Here is a 25091-nt window from a genome sequence, read left to right on the forward strand (position 1 = left end):
GGAAGGTGAAGTCTTAACCACTGGACCGCCAGGAGAGTCCCTTCTCTGTCTTTTTTTAATTTCACTGGCATGTGTGCAGTAATTGAGTTATATAGAAAAAGTTTAAAATTATAATACTTATAGTAAGATCTCCAAATTTTAACTATTTGCTTCTTAATCTATCCATTAGAGCTTATGGTGTGCTTTCTGAACTATTAAAGAAATTTTGTCTCTTTGTATTCTGTTTTCTAAAAAGTTGGACAACAATTAACAGTTAAAAATGAACCTCTTGATTATAACTTGCGATCTGTGTTACATTTATTACCTTTAGATTAAATATATACATGTAAGGATGGGATAAAGTATATATGAATGAATATATGAAATGAATATGTGAAACATTTCATTTGTTATCTGGAAGTCCTGTTTTTCTTTTTCTTTTTTTTACGAGTATTGGTTTTTATCACATCAAAAAAGTTGACATGCAGGTCAGAGTTGTTTCCCGGTAGAAAGTGGGAAGCCATGTATTAAAAGCCACAGAACTGGCTGCTCCTGCCAGGTGTCTCTGAAAAGGGGCTGCTGCATGAGAACTCGTTTAAGTTAAAACAACCCTTCACGTTATCAAAGAAATGTGTCAAAATAACCTCAAACAATTAAAATATAATATATATTTATAATTCCAGGCCCTCAGAAGCAATCATGGTAGTTAAGAACAAAGTTTTGAGTCATTATTGCTAGAGGCCAACTCAACACACCTCTAGTGAGATGAAATTCGGAAACTGGCATTACAGCCCTGAGTTAACTGCAGAATCTCTTCCACGCACCGGACTGACGGGCGAGCATCCTCCGTGTGGCCAGCGGGGCCAGGCGAGCGTCCTGGGAGGCAGCAGCTGGGCGTCCTGGCTGCTACCGCGGGGCCTGGCCCTGCCGACCCCGCCCCCGCCCCCGCCCCCCAGCCCACCCGGCTGTCCGACCCGCCTGCGCCCTGCAAGGCCGGCGTATGGACGCCTGACCGGCACTGGAAAATAAATCAACGGGATTCTGTTTAAATGTAAGTTTCTTCAAGAGCCTGATATCTCAGTTACAAATAATTGAAGCTCCTTTTTAAAAAGAAAATAACTCCCTTGTAATCAACTACTTTATGTGAGGAAAGAAGGCGCCGTCACAGAAACTCGTGGCCGTCCAGGGCCCGCGGAGGGCGGCCGCATCTAGCTGGCGAACGTCTTGCCCGTGTCCTCCTTTCCCTTGTATGTCTTCTTGCCGTGCGTGAACAGGATGTACCTGTACTCGATCATGTGCTCTATCTGCCTCTTCATCGTGATACAGAAGAGCATGACGAAGTACATCACCAGGATGGGCCAGAACACCGGGACGTTGAATGCCTCAAAGAAGGTGCAGACCATGGCCACCAGGATGCCCTTGGTCACCGTGTGCCAGGATTTAAACTCTGGGAGCCTTCGAATGGAGGACTGGAACTCCTCATTCTGTTTGGTTGGTAACGAGGGGCCATCTTCTGAATCTTCCATTAAGGAAGGATCCACTTTTGGAGAAATGAAAGCTATAAGGAGATTTAGATGGTGGATTCCCAAGGCATAGGTCACGATGTACCAACCTGGCAGCAGGTAAACTCGGATCATGTAGATGAAGCTCAGGCCCAGCGTCACCACCCATCGCGCAACAGTGTATGGAGTAGACTTGTCCAGCCAGGCCCGATAGACCTGTCCGAGACTTGTGAAAAATCTGTACACCACGGAAGGTTTCCCATGGACGGAATCTCCCATATTGTCACCTTCGGAGCTGCTGGCGGTCCACTGCCACCAAGCGCGGTCTCCCGAGGGCCGTGGGAAGGAGGACGCGGGTGGCGGCCACGTGGGCGCTTCGCTCAGTCCGGGAAGAGGCAGCCGAGCACCTGGAAGTCCTGTTTTTCTTTTTTAATAAATTTATTTTATTTATTTATTTATTTTTGGCTGTGTTGGGTTTTCGTTGCTGGGCGCGAGCTTTCTCTAGTTGTGGCGAGTGGGGGCTACTCTCTGTTGCGGTGCACGGGCTTCTCACTGTGGTGGCCTCTCCTGTTGCAGAGCACGGGCTCTAGGCGCGCGGGCTTCAGTAGTTGTGGCATGTGGGCTCAGTAGTTGTGGCTCGCAGGCTCTAGAGTGCAGGCTCAGTAGTTGTGGTGCACAGGCTTAGTTGCTCCCCGGCATGTGGGATCTTCCTGGACCAGGGCTCAAACCCGTGTCCCCCGCATTGGCAGGCGGATTCTTAACCACTGTGCCACCAAGGAAGCCCCTGTTTTGCTTAATCCTTGATATATCTTATATATTGAGTAGTTCTAAGGTAGAAATTGCTGACATTATGTATTCTACTGTTTTAAACTTTTTTTCCTAGAGAATATTTTATTAAAAAATATATGTTATGTCCTATCATGAGGTTTTGAAACTTATGCATTCATGTGTAGGTATGTTCTACCTTTGTTTTTTTGTTTGTTTGTTTTGTTTTTTTGCGGTATGCGGGCCTCTCACCGTTGTGGCCTCTCCCGTTGCGGAGCACAGGCTCCGGACGCGCAGGCTCAGCGGCCATGGCTCACGCGCCCAGCCGCTCCGCGGCATGTGGGATCTTCCCGGACCGGGGCATGAACCCGTGTCCCCTGCATCGGCAGGCGGACTCTCAACCACTGCACCACCAGGGAAGCCCCTCTACCTTTGTTTGATGGCATCTACTTGAAATAGGTAGAAGGTATGATTCTATTTATATAGCACTGGTCTTTGCAACTAACGTTACACATAAGGAGGCATTAGGATATGTCATTGGGATAAGCCACTCTGACTTGTCACTTGTAAGGTGTGCCCTCCAAGTATCACAGTTTAGGAAAAAAAAAAAGAAGTAACAAAGGCCAAACAGTACAGTAGCACATTCATATTATAAAGCAATGATAACAATCACAGCTACAGAATATTTTACAATATAAAAGGCTTTTTTTTCTTTACATCCATCAAGTGAGGTGGGTCACACAACTATTAATCGTCATCAATATAAGTGAGAAGTTGAGGTACAAATATAGTGATTTGTCCAAGACCATTTGATCAGTAGTTAAATTCTACAGAGCCTTGAACCTGGCTCTTTGACTCTTAGATGATGGACCATAGGTAATCTAAGAAGATGCAGAAAATGACATTAGAGTCATCCAGGAGGCCTTCAGACCTTTGGATCCTTGAATGGCTCACTTGAATTAACTTAAAAGAATGTGCCGGTCCTCCTCCTTTTCCCTCCCCTGTGAGCTTGTGTATTCTGGTCCTACCTCTCCCTCCCCTCCTGTGCCACCTTATATAGACAGAACCACGAACGGGGAGGAACTTGATGAAGTCTCCAGGAACAGGGCTTGACTCCATGGCTAGGCCTCCCTGCAAACACTTCGCAGAACATAAAAGCCTTAGCCAAATCTAGGGAATTAACCCAAAGATATTGCAAATGAAATCTCTGAAACCTGCATTCTGGCTCTAGGTTTGCCCGCCCTGGTCTCCACTGGGCAACCACTGACCAGGACATTTTAAACCAACTTTTGTGACTATCCACCTCTGGCATTTGATGCTCTCTGAACTAACTGTTTGGAAACTGAGGGAAGGAACCACCCCTGGACTTCATGCAATATTCTGCCTGTGGTATTTGGGCAGAAACGGGGTTGATAATTTTCCTGCATCATGAAAAGTTCTCTCTGAAATAATCATAGAACTATTTTATCACGAGTTTGTAACTGCTAAGCTCTGAAAAGGCCAACATGGAATTTTAGGCCACCTTTATCTTCTTCTGCCAAATTTCTCACCCTGCTGGAAGATGCCTGAAATTCCAATTTATTTCTTCAGTTTAAGATTTTGTTTCCCGTTCACATGCAAACAGAAAGATAGCAAGTTCAAATGCTATTCATCACAACTTAATCTTAATAGGTCTCTTCTCCGCGGCATGGGGGATCCTCCCGGGCTGGGGCACGAACCCGTGTCCCCTGCATTGGCAGGCAGACTCTCAACCACTGTGCCACCAGGGAAGCCCCACAACTTAGTCTTAATAGGTCTCTTCTCCCTCCCTCCCTCCTTCCCTCCTTCCTTCCTTCCTTCTTTCCTTCCTTCCTCCTTTGTTTTTGTGTAGCTCACATTTATTGTACACATACTGTGTTCTACATACAGTGCTGAATTAGCAATGTTTAAAGAAAAGTGCTAAAATCCTGACACTTGTGGGCTCGAATCCTTGCTTGCCACTTACAAAACTGTAGAGCCACGGAGAAGTAACTCAATTCTCAGGCACCGTTCACTTTCACATCTTAAAATGGCAATGTTAATACTAATGCCTACCAAACACAGTTGCTAAGAATATATAAGACAGCTTGTGAAACCTTTCCTAAAAAGTATATTTTGATAGCAAGAGAGGGGAGAACCCATGAGGGAGGACACTGGCCACTGAGAGGGACAAGGATAGGGAATTAGCCAGGCCTGAGGACAGATATCACCAATTTCATCATTTGCTTGAGAAATCTCTCATAGAAAGCTGTCTTTGGTTATTTCACCTTTGCATCTTTCCATTTCCTGAGCATAATTCATGGTAAAGCTGTGTGGTGTCATGAAAAAGCAGTGAACAAGGAAATTTGTGTTCCAGTCCTGACCTTGTACCCATCAGCATGTGATAGGCCATGTTACTTTCCCAGATGTTATCTTCCTCCTCTATAAATTGAGGGAATAAAATGAAACGTATTGCACAGAGCTCTTCCAATTCTCAAAATGATGCATGATTCTAACTTATTAAAGACTTCCTCGACCACTTAAAATACTGTTTGAATGCAAGCATTCCCAGGTCCACTACAAAAATCCTATAGACGTTATATCTCTGCATAGTGGCCAGAGAAGAACAGAGAACCACTTGAAATATTGTGGTAGAACTGAGCTGTGCTTTCTCAGAACTTCTCTGAGACCTGGGCTCAATTTGTAGGTTCTGGCAAAGCCTCCCAGAACCACAGTATTCTGTCATGTTTATGGAAGGAGATACTTTTCTTCACTGAAAAAAAAGCATTACACTGGCAAAAAGAGGTACTGGGTTCTACCCATGGTTTTGGCACTAATTAATTAGGCAACCTTGGGCAAAGCAAGTGACTCTGGACTTCATTTTTCTTGTTTGTGAAATGAGCTAAGTGTTCTAGATAATCTTTAAGTCTCCTTGTATTGACAAAATGCTCAATTACAGTCTCAGAACTACTTGATTGACTCATGAGTTAAGAAAAAATTTCAGATTGGAAGGCTCCCCTTAATGTGTCAAAACAGGTCAGACTATAACTTTTCAATGAAAAAAATTTCTTTTGCTAGCACCACTCTTAAATGTAATCATTTATCTTTCATGAAAACAATAATTGTCATTTTGTAGGTAGGGTGTTAAGGTCTCTAGTGTGCTTTGAATTACTTGGAAACCACACACACACACACACACACATGCACACACACACACACACAGAGTGCACTTATAAATAACAAGTAAATTCTCTCCCCCACAAGCATACTAAATTTAGGCTGGAGAAGCATTCCACATGCTTTTAAACGTAGATCTAGTGTCTAATAGCAAAGATCCCTACCACAGTACAGAATTTTTCCTTTTCTGTTTTTCTTCATTTGCTCAGGTTTTACATAGGGCAAATATTGGTCCTCTCCTAAGGTTTTACTCTTCTTATTCTTGATCTTGTATCTATTTGTTGGAATACCTGTTTTCTTGAGTTTAAAGAACCGCTGATCATTAGATTCACCATTGATTAAATAATAAGTTTCCAAAAAAAGGAAAAAACTCACAATATTAAAAGTGTATCTTGATTAAAAGTTGCTTCCTGATTTTGAAAACCATAGTTGTGAAAAATGGGTGTCTGGAATCAAGGAAATATGATCAGTCATTCAAGTAATGAGTAGGCATATTTGAACTATTATTCAGAAGTCCCTCACTTTTCTGGGAAGCCTTTTCTAGTGGATCTTCCCTTTGAACTCTGGATATCCTGGATACTAATAACAGGCAACACTTCATCATATGCAATGTCTTGACATTTGTATCCCAAGCTTCTGTGATAAGTTCTTCTGATAAAATACAGTTGTATGATCCTACCCTCTGAAAACTACTGGTGGATATATTGAAACAATTGCTCAGTTTCTCATGTTACAGATCCCTAGATCTTGTTGCATTGTGCAAACAAATTTCTTTTCTCCCGCAAGAAGTAAAAGCAGAGCTCCTAGAAACAGAGCTGGGTTGCAAAATTATTGAGAGGCAAAAAATAAGAAGAGTCATGATTTTGCCAATTCTCTGGCAGAAACTTATTGATACTCTGTTGGAGAAAAATAAATGCTAATGGTTATAAGTATAAAATTAAACTTTGGAATCTATGTTATCTTGGGAAAAAGGACCAGACAGTGAAACCAAAGATACATTCTGCCATTACGACCGTATTGCAGATTTGAATTCACTGAAAAGTGCAAAATTGGCTTAATCTTATACTTGGTGGTGATTGTTCAAGTTGCTAACCAATAGCTCTATTTTTTAGCTAAAGCCAATAGCTAAATTGTCCCATGGATTCATGATACAAAAGGGAAGTTTTGTTATTCTGTTTTATTTAAATGATATGAAAATTACACTTACAAGCTACCTAGATATGTGAAAAAATTTCTGTAAAGAATTCTAGGTGTCGGGCTTCCCTGGTGGCGCAGTGGTTGAGAGCCCGCCTGCCGATGCAAGGGACGCGGGTTCGTGCCCCAGTCTGGGAAGATCCCACGTGCCGCGGAGCGGCTGGGCCCGTGAGCCATGGCCGCTGAGCCTGCGCGTCCGGAGCCTGTGCTCTGCAACGGGAGAGGCCACAGCAGTGAGAGGCCCGCGTACTGAAAAAAAAAAAAAAAAAAAAAAAAAGAATTCTAGGTGTCAGTTTAACCTTCATGGGTTTCTAAAATGAATTATCAGCTATATAACAAGACTGAATTTTATACTTGTGGAAGGAGAGGCATATCTCTGGGTAGTATTTATACAACATCTCCTGTTTCCTCACCTCTACTTTGTTTGAAGTATCCAAACATGGATATGGGTACTCTCCTTACCTCTTTTTGCAGCCTCTGTTCATTTCCTTTCCCCTGGGCCTCAAACTTTCCCTTGAAATTCAGCTACAAAGCATTACCTTTTGACAGGGTCCCAGAGGTAAAGTCTGTTGCTCTCTGTTCAAGTTGATTCAACTCCACAGATATTCACTGGATTATTATTATGGCTGGGGTGTTTTAGTAGATGACTTTTCTTTTTCCTATCCTCTTTAAATCCGACTGCTCTGGCTCCTATTTTGCTAGGGACTCATTAGAAGGCCACAATTTATCTTTCAGAACTAATCTTATGTGATAATGACTTTACTCATTACCCCTGCTAGATAACTTCTGCCTTTAAATGGTGGTTGCCAATGCCTTCAAAGTTAAGTCTTGAAGTCTTAGTCACCGGGATTAAGTAAGGCCAGTTGAAGGTGCTCTGTGCTTCTCAAATTATGCCATGTAGAAATTTCTCTATTCACTCAATAGGAATGAAGAGGTAGATCAGGAGCTAAAGCTGGCTTTGCTTTTATTTTTAAATATAATAAAAATCAATAAGAATGTGCTTTTAAAATGAGCTTTTTTTCCTATTAATAAAGTTATCTTTTCTCTAGTCTTTTGAAATTATTATTTTTACCAAATGACCACAATAAACTTATCACAGATTTTTCTTTTTTTTTTTTTTTTTTTTTTTTGCGGTACGCGGGCCTCTCACTGTTGTGGCCTCTCCCATTGCGGAGCGCAGGCTCAGCGGCCATGGCTCACGGGCCTAGCCGCTCCGCGGCATGTGGGATCTTCCCGGACCGGGGCACTAACCCGTGTCCCCAGCATCGGCAGGACTCTCAACCACTGTGCCACTAGGGAAGCCCTTTACAAATTTTTCAAAAATCACCCTTGGCACAATCAAAAAGTGTCTGGGAATGTTGCTTATCACGTCAAGCTTCCAAATTAGGCTTACATTTGTATAACCATATTAATCTTCTCAAGCTGGAAACAATATATACAGAAACATTTTTCTATAAGTATTTACCAACATGCTGTGTTGAAAATCAGATAGGGTGAAATATTGGCATTTGGTTGAATTGATCTAGTTAATATATGTACTATAAAAAGTATGTCAGTCCACTTACAGGTGTTTAGTTGACACAACAAATTTTAAAATTGAGAATGAGAGATTCATCAATAAGAACTGGAGAAGTATAAAATACTTCTCTTTTAAACAATGTTGTCATTTAACTGATTGAAGATTTGTTTAAGGGGAAGAGTTTGAAGAATTCTCTTCCATGCATGAAGTGAGCTGATTGTTTCAACTGCTACTCTTAAAAAAGTCTAGCTAGATAACCCAACAGTTCTTTTCTAAATCATGAATTATTGTATAGATTTGTAAAGTCTAAAATAATACAACTGCTCTCAAAAATCCCAATGTCTTGCTGTTTAGTGTTCAAACAACAAATGAGACAACCAGAGCTGATTTGTTTTTATTTACTTTCAAAAAGTACCTGGGGAAATCACTGACTTTGTTCATAGGATTGTTTACCTGTTTTTAAAATTAAATCTGAATTCCTATAGATGGATTTCTTCTCTGAACATAAATATTGCTTATAGCTTGCCCTTAAAAATGATATAAAATATTTTTATAGGCAAAGAAGCAAGTAAGCTGAAAGGAAACCCCAGAAAACTTATCAAAGCATTTTCCTTTCATTGTGAGAACTGAGTTTACCTTACAATTGCCTCAGTAAATCCTTGAAGATTTTCCTAAATCAACATGGTTATGAGTTGTCTTGCTGAGAATAATAACACTTTTTAATACCCTTATTTTTTTTAAGTCCCTTTATATTTTGTGAGAAATCTTAACTTCTTGGTAAAAGATATTTTCATTAGAATAAAAATGGGACTTTCAGATGCCTGTCATTTTCTAAAATGCTTTGAAGTTTGAATTTTTTATGTATATCAAGAGAGTAACTCTCTCTGAATAGAGTGTACTAATGATAAATTTAGGATTTCAAGAATATACCTACATTACAGTTACAAAAACTATACCTGCTATTGACATCACAGTCAGCTTTTGTGCAAATTTCATTTGTGACAACTATTTATTATGCTTATCAAATGGCAGGAAAAAGCTCCAACACTGAAATTTTAAAACTAGAGACAGGCACTGAATATAGATGGGCATTGGACCAATCAGATAATGTGATAAGATAGTGCCAAGAGGTCAAAGCAGTTGTAGAAAATGAAAGGAAGTTAAAGTGTTCATGGCTATTCAGCAGCTTATTTTTTAAGCTTGCTATATATCTGTGGGAAGCTTGAGAAAACGGCAAGGTAGGCAGAATTCCAAGATGGCCACCAAGATCCCCCTCCCTGTTTTGCGTTAATCCCCTCCAACTTGAGTAGGAAGGAGACTTGGGAAAAAGATGTATGTTACCCTGATGAGTATGTTACATTATAGGGCAGAAGGGATTATGCAGATGTAGTTAAGGTCACTAATCATTTCACTTTGACGTAATCAAGAGGGAGATAGATAATCCTGGATGAACCTGACCTACTCAGGTGAGCTTCTAAAAGAGGTAAGAGAGATTTGAAGCATTAGATTCTCCTGCTAAGCTTGAAGAAGTAAGCTTTCTATGTGGTGAGAGGGTCTGTGGAGGAGGCTACAGGGCCAGGATGCGAGGGCAGCCGCTAGAAGCTGAGACTAGTCCCTAAAAGCCAGCAAGAAAATAGGGTTGTTGGTCATACAACCACAAGAAAACAAATTATACCATCAGTCAGTGAGTTTGGAAGAGGACTCTAGAGTCATAGATGTAATTATAGAGCCTGCCAACACCTCGAGTTTTGCCAGGTGACACCTGAGCACAGGACCCAGCCAACTCCAGTTCAACCTCCTGAGTTAGGAGAACAGTGAGGTAATGAATTTGTATTGTTTTAGGCTACTAAATTTGTGGTAATCTTCCATGTAACACTAGAAAACGAATATAGTTAAGAATGAAGCTTTTAAGCTTCACTTAAAAATTTAGAAGCGCTCTCAGCATGGCAGTGGTGGGCCAGAGTTGAGAATCTCACTGAGATGGGATGTAAGCCTTCCAGTTGGCCAGTCCTGTCTCTCCTGACGTCCACCTGACCCTGAGATGAAGTATCATCTGCAATCATTGCTCTACTGTTATTCTCACAGAATGTTACAAATGTTATTCTTAAACTTTTTTTTTTTTTTTTTTTTCTGAACTCACTTCTCTATCAAAGTGGAAAATGAAAGATGGAGCTCCGAGGGCTCCTTGTTTCTCAAGCCCTGTCTGCTCTCTTCATTTTTGAACTTGCTGGCATTTGTGATTGTGACCCCTGGAGATTAAAGCAATAATTGATTGAAAGCACCTTGTATAACCCAGACCAGATGTTTAGCAAATGTTAGTTTCCTTCCATCCAGGCTTTCTGGTAGTTTTGAAACGTTTGGACACAGAATAAAGTGACTGTAATACTCCTGGTGATTGTAAGTGGACTACCACAACAAAGTGTTGGAATCAAGCAGGAAAGACTAAGATTAGATTTCGAGTAAGGTCGAGAATATAAAGAGGGAAGACAGTATGATAACCATGTAGGTGACCCCAATTTTTCCTTTCCATCTCTACTAAAATCAATGAAATTTCTCCCCAGAGCCAGGAAGGGGAGAATATCATCCCCTGTTGCAGTGTTCGCTTTCAGTTGCCTATATATTCCTGGCCTCTGGGTGAGGTTAACTGTGCAAAGGAAAGTCACACTTTCAGAACAGTTAGATATTTTTTCTCGCTAAACTACACTGAAGACACTAATTCCGTTTTTTCCCTGGCTATAGATGGGTGAATTAGCAAGAAACCACCCCTGCATTGTCTTCTAGTCTTCAAATGAAGCCTAATTAAAGAAATATATAGTTTTTATTGAGCTGCAAGAAAAAGGGACATGGGGCACAATTAAGTTTGCATCAATAATTAAAGCCATAAAATTATTAATGTAGCAAATATTACACATTAGTAAGAAATATATTTTGTCACCAACTGCTGCATAAAATCCCTCTTTCATAATCTATAATCCGAAAGGAGAAATAGAGAAGGAATTTACAAGAAACATTAGGCTTCAGCGTCAAGTTTATTGCTGCTGCAAGGAAGATGTTTGCCATATTTCAACACTACCATTTCTAAGATTCAATTGTTCTGAATCGATTTTTAAAAAGTGAGAAAAAGATATAATTGTGATAATAATAGCTTGTATGTAACATGAAGTTTTATTAGGGTAATGGAAATATTTATCAATCTTCCCAATATTTTCCTCTGATAAGGACTACAAGTTCAATATGCAGAGAGGGAAGGGTCGTCTTCTTGCCTTTGCTCCATGTCTCTTGTCCAGCTGAACTTGAATCTTTCTGCTCCCACCCTCTTTGGAGAGAGAGGGTTGGTGTCAAAGCCAGCTTTCTGATGCATGGATCACCTATTGAGAAAACTCTTTCTTTTAGTCATTAAATGTCCACTGGAGAGCGTTAAGGAATGAGTTTGTATCTCCTCCCCACCCCCAGGCATCCCATCCTGTACTTCTAGGAGAGCGCTATCATCCGCTTCCGCAATCAGCTGTTTCCCTGCATGTATCCCATAGGCTTACATATCATAGGCACCAATACCTATTTAAGGAGTAAATGAATGAGGTAGCACGGAGTTTTGTTCAAATCAAGAGTAAGATTGCATGACTTATAAGCATCTCCATCAGGTTCCATTAGTAAATATAATTTTCAAAGTGTTAGTTAATACCTGCTATGAACAAGTTGTTGGTGATACAAGGTGAAGGAGGTTAAGTTTTCTCTCTTATAATCCAAGAGGGAAAAGATAATGTGTAAGTAGACTGTACAGACTGCCACTAACAAAATGAAATGGGGTTTTCAAAAGTGGAAAATGAATATGTAGTTAATTTGAAGACTTAGGAAAGCTCCATGGAGAAAGTGACCATTAGGATGCGTGGTAATGAATGGAAGAGATTTAAAAAGGGCGAAAAATTATGGGTAGCCGAGTGATTAGATGTGCAAAGAAAGAGCATGAGCAAACAGAGGGAAAGTTCAGCACATGTTTGGGGATAGCTTGTGTTTCAACTTGGCTGAAGCAATTCCCAAGCAAGACTTGAGAAATGAGGCTTTCAGAGGTGGATTAGAGCTCTGTTGAGGTGGGCTTTCAGTGATAGCCCTGGGAGGTTAATGATCAAGCACTGTGTATCATCACTCTGTACAGAATGTTCTGTGTTTTCACAGTTGGCACTATGTTCATTTAGTTTTGTGCCCTGTTTAAGTGAATTGCAGCCTCATTGGTGACTAGTTCTTCTTGATTGGGTTCTCTGGCTCCGATTTCTTTTGTGTCTTTCATGGTTCTTTGCTTATGGTAAACGGTAAGTACCAATGCAGTATCCACTGATTTTTTTTTTTATTTGATTACTGAATTGTTTGGCTGATCAACTCCAAGGTATTGATGTTTTAGAAACCATCTTGATTTTCTCAAGAGCATTGGGGAGTCAGTATGCCCATTTTACATTGGATCAAAACAAGGTTCAGAGGTTAAGATATTTGGTTACTTTCTTCCAATGAGACCAGAACCCACATATGCTTGTTTCAGATCCTGGGCTCTTTCCTTTGTACCACATTGTTGTAATTTCTGGAACATGGAAGCTTTAACGCTTTATAAGATGTTAAAGGAAGGAAAAAAGATGCATTTCTGGGATAAGAGAGAAGTCAAAGAGTAGTCCTCTTCCTACACTGAACCAAATTTCACTTGGAGCCAAGTGCTCAGTGGGACCCAGTTAATCTTTCTCACAAATTTTAATTTTGCCTACAATTTTTGATGTCTCATTTCATCCAGGATTTGCAGGCAAAAATATATTAGAAGTCTTTTTATTCAAGCAATACTGGGCCATCATAATAACAGCTGTTATTTACCAAGCACTTACTGTATGCTAGTCACTGTATAGCTGCTTTACACATATTACGTTTATTCCCATTGGAATTCTGTGAGCCCATTTTACAGAGGAGTGATTGAAATAACTTCCAAATCTAGCTCTGCCTTCAGATTCTGAGATCTTTCCTCCTGTCTCTAAAACTACTGGTTTCTAACCAGGAATATGCTTAGTGGGTCTATTCTGCTATTTCTTTCTGAATACATGATTCAGGTCAAGCTCTAGCCCTAGGCAAGAAGTCTTCTCCAAAAGTAGTTCCATTTGCTGCCTGGTTCTAGTCTAACTACTTAGAAGCTATTAAGAGACAACAATGTAAGGTATGTTTTTTTATCTTGAAGGGACTTATACTTCAGTTAAATCAATCAAATACAAAAACAGAGGGATGACAAGTCAATGGTACATATACATCAAAAACTATGCATTCTAGAAGGCTGGTAGAGGGAGAAAGGAGATGAGGGTAGAGTTCAGCCCTGAAAATTGGGTAAAATGTGAATAGAAAGAAGAAATGTATACTTGGTGGGGGTGATAGAAAGCACCATGAGAAAAGGTGCTGGCTTTTGAATGTGTTTGTTTATTAAAATGCTTCCCATTCATCTCTGAATTCTCTCTTGGTTCTTCCTAATGACCTATCACAAAACTATTTTTGAGCCACTTCACATGGCCATGGTATGGAAAATTGTATAGTCAGAGTAAGACTTAGAAGCATTTAAATGCACTTTAGCGTCAGAAATCAAGCAAAGCACGAATAAGCCTAAAGGTAAAAGTGATAGGTACGGGCAATGCAAGGAAGGACTTTCTCCAGGTAGTCATTATAACCTAAAACGCTAACCTCCATCTGGTTTGGACTACTAATTTAATATGTGGGTGGAGGTGTGAAATTTAAAATCTTTTGAAGAGAGTAGGGCAGTATTTAACCTCAAGAGAGTGTGATTTCTGTTGCATAATTTGAAAAAAAATGTGGTAACAAATGTGGTAACACCACAAACACATACATCACCTCTGATTCGAATGTTGCTTGATGATGTTATCATGGATTTTTTTTCTGCCCTGATACAGCTATCTAAAGCTAAATCACCTGCAATAAATCTGCTATGAAAGTGTTGAATTGCTTCAAAAATTTTCGCTTCTATCAGGTGGTTTTCTCTAAGGCAGCGGAGCATCCAGAGACATTAGACTCACCAATCCTGAAAAAACCCACCCTGCCCCCTTTTCTTAGCTGCTTGTATATTGTGCCTCTGAATCCTTTCTACTAATTTGTCTTACATTATTTACTTCAGCATTTAAAACAATGCCAGCAGGGTTAGAATTTCAACTTACTGTTCATTCAGGGTTGAGAACCATTGATTTAGAGTCTTCATATTCAAAAAGATGGATGTAGTGGGTTTTAGTCATAATATAAATATCATAATGGAAAAGCTCATCAAGTTGAGCCAGGCTCAACCCTTTTAGGGAGAATGAGAGATGTCCCCAGTGGGATACCAATTCTGTGCTAAAAGGTAGAAGGCTTTCAGGAACTTGCCTAAAGACTTTTAAGAAATTAGAACTTGAGTCTTCTGTCTCCAAATCCTGTGTCCTTTCTACTAGGTTATTTAATATCTGTAATTGTGTATGATTTGCTCAAATATCACAGCCTTGGGAGAGGTTTTCTTTGACTGTTCAATCGAAAGTAATCTTTCTCTAGCAAATTACCCTGTTTCATATTATTTTTTCATAATAATACACTATTTGAAATCATAGAAAATAGTTCCATGGGAGCAGGGACCTTCGCCATCTTGTTCACTGCCACATCTCCAGCATCTAGAACAGTGATTTGTATACAGTTGTTGAATGAATGAATCAGTGAGAATTTTGCATTCCTACAAATATGTCAATTTCATCATGTGCCCTATGTCTAGATAGAGGTGGAACAAGGACACTTTTAATGGGATAGGAGGTTTCTCAGAGCAGCAGCTGCATTTGAGGCAGAAAATCAATTTCTACACTGGATGACATTTTCAAAAGAGGTGTATCTGGTAGCATGGAATCTTCTATCTGACAGGGCTTATGTCAAAATACTAGGATGTCTAGATGAGTGGCCCACATTCTGTAGAGAGGGTGTGCCATTCAAAGATGCCCTGAACTGTGCATGAAGTTTAGCCCTTGTTCTAACGGACTTTCTGGCTGCACAAATAAGAGAGTGACAGCGACTTTGTGAGTATACTTACGTTCAGCAAGAAGGTTTGCATGCAAATGAAAATATGCACAGACATTTTATAAGCTTTGTGGGGAACAAATATGGGATGCAGATTCCCCAAGTTAGCTAGTATTTGTAATATTTTTGGTAATAGGGTGGAGGGTACCTGTCTGGTATGTTCTCAAATATTTAAAACACAGCCATTGTTTAAGACTTGAACTTCACAATAAGATGGAGACAATATCAGGAAAAGTGTAGACTATTTTTCACAATTTATACAAAGCATGTTAAGTAAATGAACCCAACCAGTTGTCATGTACACACCACTGTGCTAAGGAATGCTTTTCCTCCTGGTATTTGTTAGTGAGGAAAATCATTACCAAAGCCATTCAGCTAATTCATTCCCATGTTTGGAATTAAGCATTTTTAACAGTTATCTACTTCCCATTGTCTGCCTGGGACAAGCCTTGTCTTGTCAGTAAAGTACTTAGCTCTCTGCTGCCAGAATTGAGATAGGGTCATCAGAATCCTCTTGTAAACTCAGGAAGATAAAGACAGGGAAGCTGGCTCCTGCCCAGGAGTCAGGTTGGTGAGGGTTGGAGGGGCTGGGAGCTGGGGGTCATGGAGGAGGGAGTGGGGAGAACAAAAGGGCATATTTGTAGGCAGAATGAGGCAACTGCTTACTTTGTGCCGTTCAGCATCCTAGGAAGTATTTGTATTTCTTTCATTCTGCTTCTTCCTCTGCCACTTCTCATGCAAACACACACACACACACACACACACACACACACACACACTGCTTCTTTAGTAAGGAGAGACATGGCTTTTATTTTACAACTAGAGAAGAGACAATACTGCAGGTAGAAGAAAATTATTGATTAATGTTCTCATGCATTTGGAAATAACTTTTAATAGGTCTTTTCCTGAGCTGGAAAAAGAAGGTGGCTATAAATTTGGGGCTTCTACTATGTACCTGGTTTTATCTTAGAAGAATTAAATACACTTTCAAAATTTCATTTAATGTAAAACTTAGATGAGACTTTGGTAGGAGGAAGATCTTAGGCTCTTAAAATTAGGTAAGCGATGGGAAACCTTCCTAAATGGGAAGCCAGCTTTTTTGCAGACAAATGTGTCCACTTCAGAATTTTCCTTGGGGGCTGGATTTTTTTAAAAAATGGGAACACAGGATTAAAAAGGGTATGGGTTTTTATCCTTGACTCCCAAGAAAGTTTACAGTTTAAAAACATTTTAAAAACTAAAACTGATAAAAATAAGCTAAAGTAATGAGAAGGCCATCAATAAGTTGACTGTTGCAATTATAAATTAATAGAGGTGGCTCCTTTTGACCTGCCCCAGATGTCATGTCAATTGATTAAATGTTCTGAGACAACGAAATGGAAAAAGACAACTTTATTATAATGCTTCAGGCAGGGAATATTTTTATTTTGCTATTAGGGGCACATCCACATGTCAGTGACCAATTCCATTTGGAAAAAAGACACTTTGGGGGATATGTACGATTAGAAAAAGTCTCCAAGGTGAATCTTAGGTCTGAACTAACCACCTCTGTTATTTTTAGTTGACATTAGGAATCATAAAAGATAGGATTTTAAGCTTTATTTTGACTCAGGGAAGAAGAATTGTTGTTTCCATCTCTCCTAGGTATCATGGGCTGGCAAGGCCCTGCTGGGCTGGTAAACTCAGCAGACATTGCCAGGGGCATGGCCTGCATTGGGGTCCCTGCACGTCTATGACAGGGACTGCATTGGCAAAGGTGTCAAGGAACTAACAGATTTTCAGCTGTATTCTCCTACTAGCCATTCTGAGTGAGCTGAGGATGCTATCTTTTTGTGGGTGATTTGGCAGCTATGGGTTTGACTTCTGAGACATCTGTTTGAGCCTCAGCTTCTCTGTAGTGATAGGGTGAATCTGAGAGGAAAAAAGATCATTTCCCTTTTTTTTCTACTAGAAAAATGTCTTGCTGTAAAAAATAATAGAACCTATCTTTATAACTTCTCAATAGGAGATGAGAAACCCTGGTTGAAAGAGAGGTATATTTGATATTTGGGAATAGTTGATAAACTAAGATTGACCATGTGCCTGTAATTTGATCAGCTATACAAAAACTGGTTGTCTGGCAGGCAGAACTAAATCCTTAATCATTTGAAAAATGGTCTGTTGAGTGGACCCACAGACACATAATCTCACATCTCCTAGCCTCTTAGGTCAGGAAGCTGTTACTTATGGGGGCCTAAACACCTTTGCAGTGGGCCCTGGCTCTGTCCCTTCAAGAAACAGGCAGCAGTTCCTTTGTGTCCCCAGAGACCTTGATTAATGTAATATTTAGCACATCTGTTTCAGGTCAAACAATCATATTTCTCTGACCTTCTCTGGATTTCTATTCTAGTCATTTCTTATTTTTACTGTTTTCGCTATCACCTTTTTTTATTGTAACATGTCCCTTTTAAAATGTGGAACATCTAAACAGAGCATAATGTTTAAAAATACTTATAATGCTGGTCATAAGAAAGGAGTAGAGAAAGTCATGACTTTTGACTCTTCAACTTTTTAAAATACACACTTATTCACTGTCAATTTTAGTGACCAAATTTATTGCTGATTCATACAACTTGAATGATTTATTCTCGCTTATATTAACAGGCTCTGGAAACCAAGAATATCATTCAGTTACAAATGCAATACGTCCCAGGCATTGTGGTCAACTCCAGAGTGAGAAAATGGTGGTCCTCACTGTCCTGGAGCTCACGGTCAATGAGGGGATGGAACGCTAATTAGGCAGTAGTGTTTGTTATAACCCAGCAGTATTTGTTTTTGTGGTAAGAGGAAGAATAGGATGGTAAGAAGGCATATAAAAGGGATACCAGTAGTCAGGGGAGCCTTCCTGGAGGAAGTGTTATCTAATTTGAGGACTTCAGGAACCCCTCTGTAGATCAATGGATAAATGAAATGTAGCTGATCTGATGGCAGTATATATACAGTCACCCAGTTCTGTCCACCCAGTGTGCTGTATTTTGCTATAACTTTAAAACAGAAACAGCAGTAAGACACCAAGTGGGAAGAGACAATATGACTTCCTGGGTCTCACCTACTTTAAATTCTGTTCTTTAAGAAATTACATTTGGATATTAGCTTTTTTATCTTATTTGTAATTTTGAGAAGTATTACTCTTTCAAAACTCATTACAATAGCTGCATTGTTCTTTTAGGGATAAATCAGTTTCTTTTCAACAAATACTTAGGATGGTTAATAAACAATTTGCTATTTTTTTATTCTCATTTGTGCTAGTATGAAGAATCCTTAGGAGATCTTTGAAAAATTATTTTTATCTAGAGATAACAATGCAGAAGAGTAAATTGTTTGGCAAAGAATATGAAGCATATGGGCAGAGATACAAGAATTTACTGCATTTATAAGTCTCATTATGACTCTATAAAATGCAGCATCATTTGTCAGTAAATCAAAGCTTATAAAAGTAGCAATTGTGAATGCAGTTGGTTGTAGTATCAAGAGAATGAGGATTAGAAGTGTAGCTGAGATTCCTTTTATGATAAATTATCTAGCTCCTGGCTACCGTGTATGAGCTCTATTAACTGCCTATAAATTGTTCATCATAAAATCTAGTTCATTCTTGTTAATTAGGCCAAGGCTTTTATGAAGATTTTTCCTCTTCTCTCTGAAAGTCTAGGCTGACAGGAGAGTAGCTACACCAGAATACTGAGGAAGAAAGGGACCCTCTGCTAAGTATAATGCTGTGTTCTTTAAAAACTAATAATTAAAAGAGAAATTCCTGAATTAAAATTACTTTGGCTTCTTACTAGTGAAAATGAAATCATTCTTTGTAGCCACAGAAGGTTAAATACAGCCAAAATAATTGCATCTTCCAACTTTAAATTCTCTCAATCAATAATGCAAGAAAGGAAGGGTGTATGTATAACAGAGACTGGATATACCCATTACAAATGATTAATACCAAGCAAGTTCCAGGAAAACAAATAGACATAACAAATGTTTCTGGCATATCGTTCCACGTCATTTTATTATGCATTTTTTCCCATGAAACTGAACTTTTATGCAAAATTATCTTGGAGGAAATCTTGTATTTGTTACTCATCTCCAATTTTTTTTCTGTTGTATTTTGCTTTTCATGGTGCTCACATAAGTGATCAACTGGCAGTGAATGTTATGTTTATATTATCTCATATTTTGCATTGCTAACTGGGTCCCTTGATACCATTTAAGGTGCATCCCTAATCAGTTCTCGCATTTCACACTTCCCTTGCAATCTCTGGATTTTATGAAGAGTAGACACGCCGTGCCCCAGTTCTGGACGCCAAAGTGGTTGTGACTTCAGGAAGTCCCAACAGTCAGAGCCACAGGCTGAGTCAAGCCGTGTGATTGCTCCCCTGAGATGCAGTTAGCAAGCCTCTCTGACAGAGGCCAGAGGCAAGGAACAGTCAAAGACTAGAAAAGTCAAGTCTGTTTGCACACTCTCCTGTGCTTAACACCCATTATGGTGCAATTAAGAATGGTCAGAAGCACTATTATATTTGGAAACCCCAAATAACAGCCTAACTTGAGGGGAAATAGGAAAATCAGTTCAAAGCAAGGAAAAGTAGATCTTAAATATTTTTTTTTTGTTTTAAATGGGATTTTTGCTTAAGCTACTTCTCATTTAACTTTGTAAATGCTAATTAGCTAACAGTGAAGGAAATTGTAGGACTGGTAGGTAAACTGTGTTTCATTTCTAAGATCTTATGGACACTTGGGGTTTGTATCACGCCTTTGCACTTCACAGGACCCTACTTTCTATTTTTCCTGGCCCAGCTTCTGGGTAATGTTTCTGGCTCCACAAGACTACAGTGCAGATAAGAGCTCATCTAAGTTCATTCTAAATTAGATGGTTAGGAAGACAATGTAGTTCCTTGCACTGAGTAATAGTAGGGGCTCTGCAGGGGGCTTACTTGGATGGACTGTGGTTCGAATCAGTTAACTTTAACACTACGGCTATAGTAATGCCCTAGAGCTCTTACCAATGAATACCTTGGGGGCAATAAATTGCAACAGGCTTAAACATAATTATAGCGAGACTTCTTAAGCTTTGACTAGTTCAGTTTTAACTGAAAGAAATTATTTTTCCCTTGAAAGACTAAAAAGAAAAGCCTTTAGAACATGATATTTATTTCAACAAATTGTTGTAAAGAATCTCTTATTTAAAAACAAACAAAAAACTGTTCACTTTTTATTATCATCATCACCATCATTATTTTTATTACAATCAAATATTGAATTATAATGCATGGACGGTGGTCCCAGTTTTCCCCAAATAATTGGGCTCTTTTCTGAACCTCTTTTCAAGCTTTGAACAGGTAAATAGAAATGAATAAATATCAGATTTGGGTGTAGAAATCTTACTCTTATGGACTGAATGTTTGTGTCCCTCCACCAACCCCGCAAATTCATATATTGAAGTCCTAACCCCCAATGCGATGGTAGTAGGAGGTATTATTAGGGGTTTTGGGGAGGTGATTTGGTTGAGATGAAGTCATGAGGGTGGAGCACCTGTGATGGGATTAGTGTCCTTATAACAGGAGGAAGAGACATTAGAGCTTCCTGTCTCCACCATGTGAGGATACAGCAAGATGGTCGACTTCTGCAAGCCAGGAAGAAGACCTCTGCCAAGAGTTTAATCTGTGGGCACCTTGATCTTGGACTTCCTAACCTCCAGGACTGTGATAAATAAATGTCTTTGTTTAACCCACCCAGTCTATGGTATTTTTTTGTTATAGCAGCCTGAGCTGACTAATACTCTTAGCTTATGGCAAAATTTCTCCCGGCCACAAGGACCAACATGTAGCAATGGTGAAAGCATGCAAAGAAGTGCCTGGGCAGATAGGGGAAGAGGAATCATGGTGAAGGCACAAATAGATTTTAGGAAATCATCCCCCAAATATCCCATAGCACTTAGGCTTTTTTTTTTTTTTTTTTGATGAGAACTAGTCAGATGGTTCCACCTAAATGCAAGGGGGCTGGGAAATGGAGTTTCTGGCAGAATAGGCACTTTCCAGTAACTACACCATGGAGAGGAGCACATGTCTTTGGCAGACACCACATTTTGTATGTTACTTTAAGCTTAGAAGATGCTTTTGACAACTATTTACTCTTTGAATTTTAAGGCCACTTTAGTTACAAGCAAAGTTTTTTAATGCCTGCACATTCGATCAGTTCAGTTGACTGGCCAGTTAACTGAGTGAAGTCAATCCACTTCTTTGCCTGACTGAATTTCCAATTGTTTGGCTGAATGGAATGGTTACTTTGGCATAAAGTTTGTGCAGTAGTCCTATATAGATATAATCACACTGCAGCTGGTGTAAAATTTGTCTTTGTCACTATATTTATTTTTCTAGACACCGTCACCTTCCCTAATTTCCTTTCCCAAGTTCTTTTTAGAATGCTCCATTGTCCTAGCTTATTCAGAAGAGTGCTTCTTTCAGAGCTTAGCTGAGAGTATACAGACCAAGTTTGTCTCAGTATTTTCAACACAATCTAGTTTATTATGTTTTATTTTTGCTGTCAATACCCGATGGGGTCAATCCTACAGACCTCTTGTTTTTGAAAAAAAAAAAGTCTCTTGTAGTACTGTGTTGATGGTCAGACTATTAGTTATATTGAAAAGATATCTTAAAAACCAGAACACGTTACTGCAGATTTTTAAGGGACATTTTTTATTTTATCTCTACTCTACTTCTTAGGCTTTCAATCTGTATTTTTCTATCTTTGATTTTAGGGTGTTATCTCAGGCTTACAGTAATGCCTAGCAATATGCTTTTATAAAGCCAGCCTCAACGTGGCAAAAGTCTCTACAGTTGGAGAAATTTGGAGTCAAACACTTAACATCGATTATACACTTATATTTAAAATGCAGGAATTCAATAAAATGATCCATTGACAAATCGTGAGTGCCTTTTCTAAGCCCTATGAAGGCTGCACATAGAAATGAGTGATTGCCTCCAAGGAACTTACACCTGGTACAGAAGAATTTGGTGGAGAGGATGGGGCATGCGGAAAAAAAATGTTAACTAGTAACCAAAGATAGCCCACAATAAAAGCCTAATGAGTATTGTGAGAGATCAGTTCTCTGGATGATCAGCAGAGAGAGGGAATCATCATGGTCTAGAGCAACTGGGAAGAGAACACAGCGTGAGCCTCTAGGATGGATGTAAAGGGAGGATGTTGTTCAGATAAACTGAGAAGTGAGGCAGCCGTCTCAAAAAGGGATACGTGTAAACGAAATTGCAGCCCCTGGAATCCATACAATGTTTTTAAGTAACAGCGAATAGATTTTTCTACAGGGAACTGAGGGTTAGTGAATGAAAATAGCAGCTTAAATGTTGGAAAGATAGGTTGCTATCAGATTGTGGAGAGCTCTAAATGTCAGTTTGATAAGTGTGGCCTTTATTTTATATTCAGTTGGGAACCATTGGAGATTTGGGGATGATCTATTTATTGACAGCAACCTGGAGCCTAAATTTGTCCCTAGCTTCAGATTTATCTCCCAAGCCCGGATTTCGAAAGTTATTACAATTTAAAGCACAGTGATGTTGGTCACTCCCTGGACTCCACCTCCTGTTTCACCTCCAACACACAGAGTGAAGAAGAAATAAGCTGCCACAGGGACACTGCTTTCTCTACTTTATCAAGACAGAGTGATGTACATTCATTCACTTTTTCTTTTGAGGCATCTGTCTAAGAAGAAGCTGTGTCCTGTTACAAAATTGAGTCTGAGGGGGTGTGAGGAGTATACATGTATCTCTCCTTTGAACTTTGGAGAAGATTGTTCACTGTTAACGTAAAAATAAGACTCCTCACAAGTCATTACACCTACACGTTGTGAGGTACTCTGCCTCTTGGACAAATATAGAAAGAAGTGATTGTGGCATAGCCCTTGACTACGGAGCATCAATGAATAACCACCTGCATAGCTTTTTATACTTCTGAGTTTTGTATGTAATGGTTTGCAGTTGCGACCATGTGGCAAATGCAACAAGTTGACCATACTAGTACCGAGTTTATCTACACCATCTGCTGTCGTATTGACATCTGCTTCCTTCAACATAGCACCCTCCTTTTTCTTAGATATGTTCTGTTATTTCTTCTTTTCCTTCTTTATTTCAAGTCATATTCACTGATATCTGTACCATTTCATGATATCAAGAAAGGAGGCTTTCAGTGAGGGAGTAGTGGAAGACAGGGACAGACAAGTGGTCAAAGGGCTCAGTAGGAAAAAAGTCATAATTCCTGGGCCCTGAAAACCGTGTAAAAAGGTGAGAAAGTATCCGGAGGAAGCATGAGAGAGATGTGAGGGTTTAATTTGGGATTAACAAAAGCACCAGAAATAGCTGAGAGGAGACAGGAGAATAAGGACCATGGGTGTACGGGGTGATGGCAGAGCATCTCACAGAGATTAAGGTGGAATTAATCTGTTCATTGGAAAGATACTTCAAATTTTTGACAACACATTCCAACAGCAGTAACTCCAAGTAGCCTTCTGAAATCAGGGATCAACAGGTGAAGGCTTCCTTTAACTTTATTCTTAAAATACAGTCAAGATTAACTTGTACAAGCCACTTGTTTTTTTTTTTTTTTGGTGTTTTAGTTTATTTCCAACACACCGTTCCACTTCATTTTTTCACTTATCCTCACAAGGTAGCTGTGAGTTAGCTTAGCATCATCAGGCAAATCTCCTGGCTCCCAACTCTTAGCTAATTCTGTTAGAAAATACTGACTTCAATTGTGTATAGAAGGTGAAATTTTTTTCTATTAAACAGTCACCAGAGTTTTAGAACGAAAGCTGAATTTCAGGAAGCGCTTGGAATTCCAAAGAATAGAAAGGTATAGAAAAGAGCAAGTGTGTATTCAGTCTGAATCAACAGAATTCACCTGGGCATTATTTGAGTTTTTGGCCCCTGAAGCCATGGGTCAATGGTACAAAAATAGACACTCACCTCTGACAAAGAAAAGCGTGGATGCTGGCATGGGAGGACATAGCTCCTTTTCTTTCAATCCCAGATCAAATTTAAACCTGCGATTTTGGAGCTTACTCATCAGAGGAGAAATATCATGAGCTATTTGCTCTCTCTGCTGTAACACAGCTCTGGCAAGCCTGGAAGTTATGTTGAGATCGTCAAATCTATAGTCAAGGACCATCTTTGTGAATCATGAAACCATATGCCACTGGTTGTCTGAATCGAAGAAAAAAAAAAAAACAAAAAACCCAACAACAAAAACAAAAAACCCAGCTCTACACCAAGGAAATCAGTAATGTGATCAAACAGTGCCAGGGCCCTTTGACCATCTTACACCTTCTCAAGCTATACATTAAAAAAAAAAAAAAAAAAAAAAAAATCTTTGCTAGTGCCTGAACCATGTAAAATACCAGAACTCCTGTAGTGTTAACAAGGAATAAAGATCTTGCACCAGATGGTGCCTCTTGTCTCCATCTATCTCTAGCCCAAACAATCTGCCAGAGTTTTGAAGAAAAATGCAATGTGATCATGTTGCAAAGTATATGAAGAAACAGTATGAAAAGTAATCTGGCTCAAGCAATGGAACCCAGAAGGAAGGGGATTATTATGACTCTTTGAGCCTAGGAATCAGGATACTGCTAGCTCTGCATTTTAGTCCATAAAACAAATGGTATGCCCAGGCACAGCTGGAGGGTGAGCATCGCACCTGAGATATCTCTGTATCTCAGCAACATATTGATATCAGTCAATATGGTTGAAATTTCAGGAATTCATCTAGATATTTTGTTTCTATAAAACAGAATAAACTGTTTGATGACTTTTAAAAAACTAACAAGCTAGGAAGGGAGAGTTCACAGGAGAACTTATTATTTA

General features: G+C 39.4%; 1 protein-coding gene across 1 annotated transcript; it reads right to left on the bottom strand.

Annotated features, from left to right (window-relative positions):
- Positions 1 to 1187: 1187 nt before the first annotated feature.
- LOC103081001 (protein RER1-like) lies at positions 1188 to 24399 on the bottom strand. The gene is made up of 3 exons (XM_007467397.1): positions 24198 to 24399; positions 4628 to 4685; positions 1188 to 1905 (listed from the first exon to the last, which is right to left on the bottom strand). Exons 1-3 carry the CDS (start codon positions 24397 to 24399, stop codon positions 1188 to 1190), a joined length of 978 nt encoding a protein of 325 aa, XP_007467459.1.
- Between the last annotated feature and the right edge of the window lie 692 nt (positions 24400 to 25091).

Source organism: Lipotes vexillifer, unplaced genomic scaffold (genome assembly GCF_000442215.2).
Source record: "Lipotes vexillifer unplaced genomic scaffold, Lipotes_vexillifer_v1.1 scaffold1111, whole genome shotgun sequence".
In the NCBI taxonomy this organism is placed as follows: Eukaryota; Metazoa; Chordata; class Mammalia; order Artiodactyla; family Lipotidae; genus Lipotes; species Lipotes vexillifer.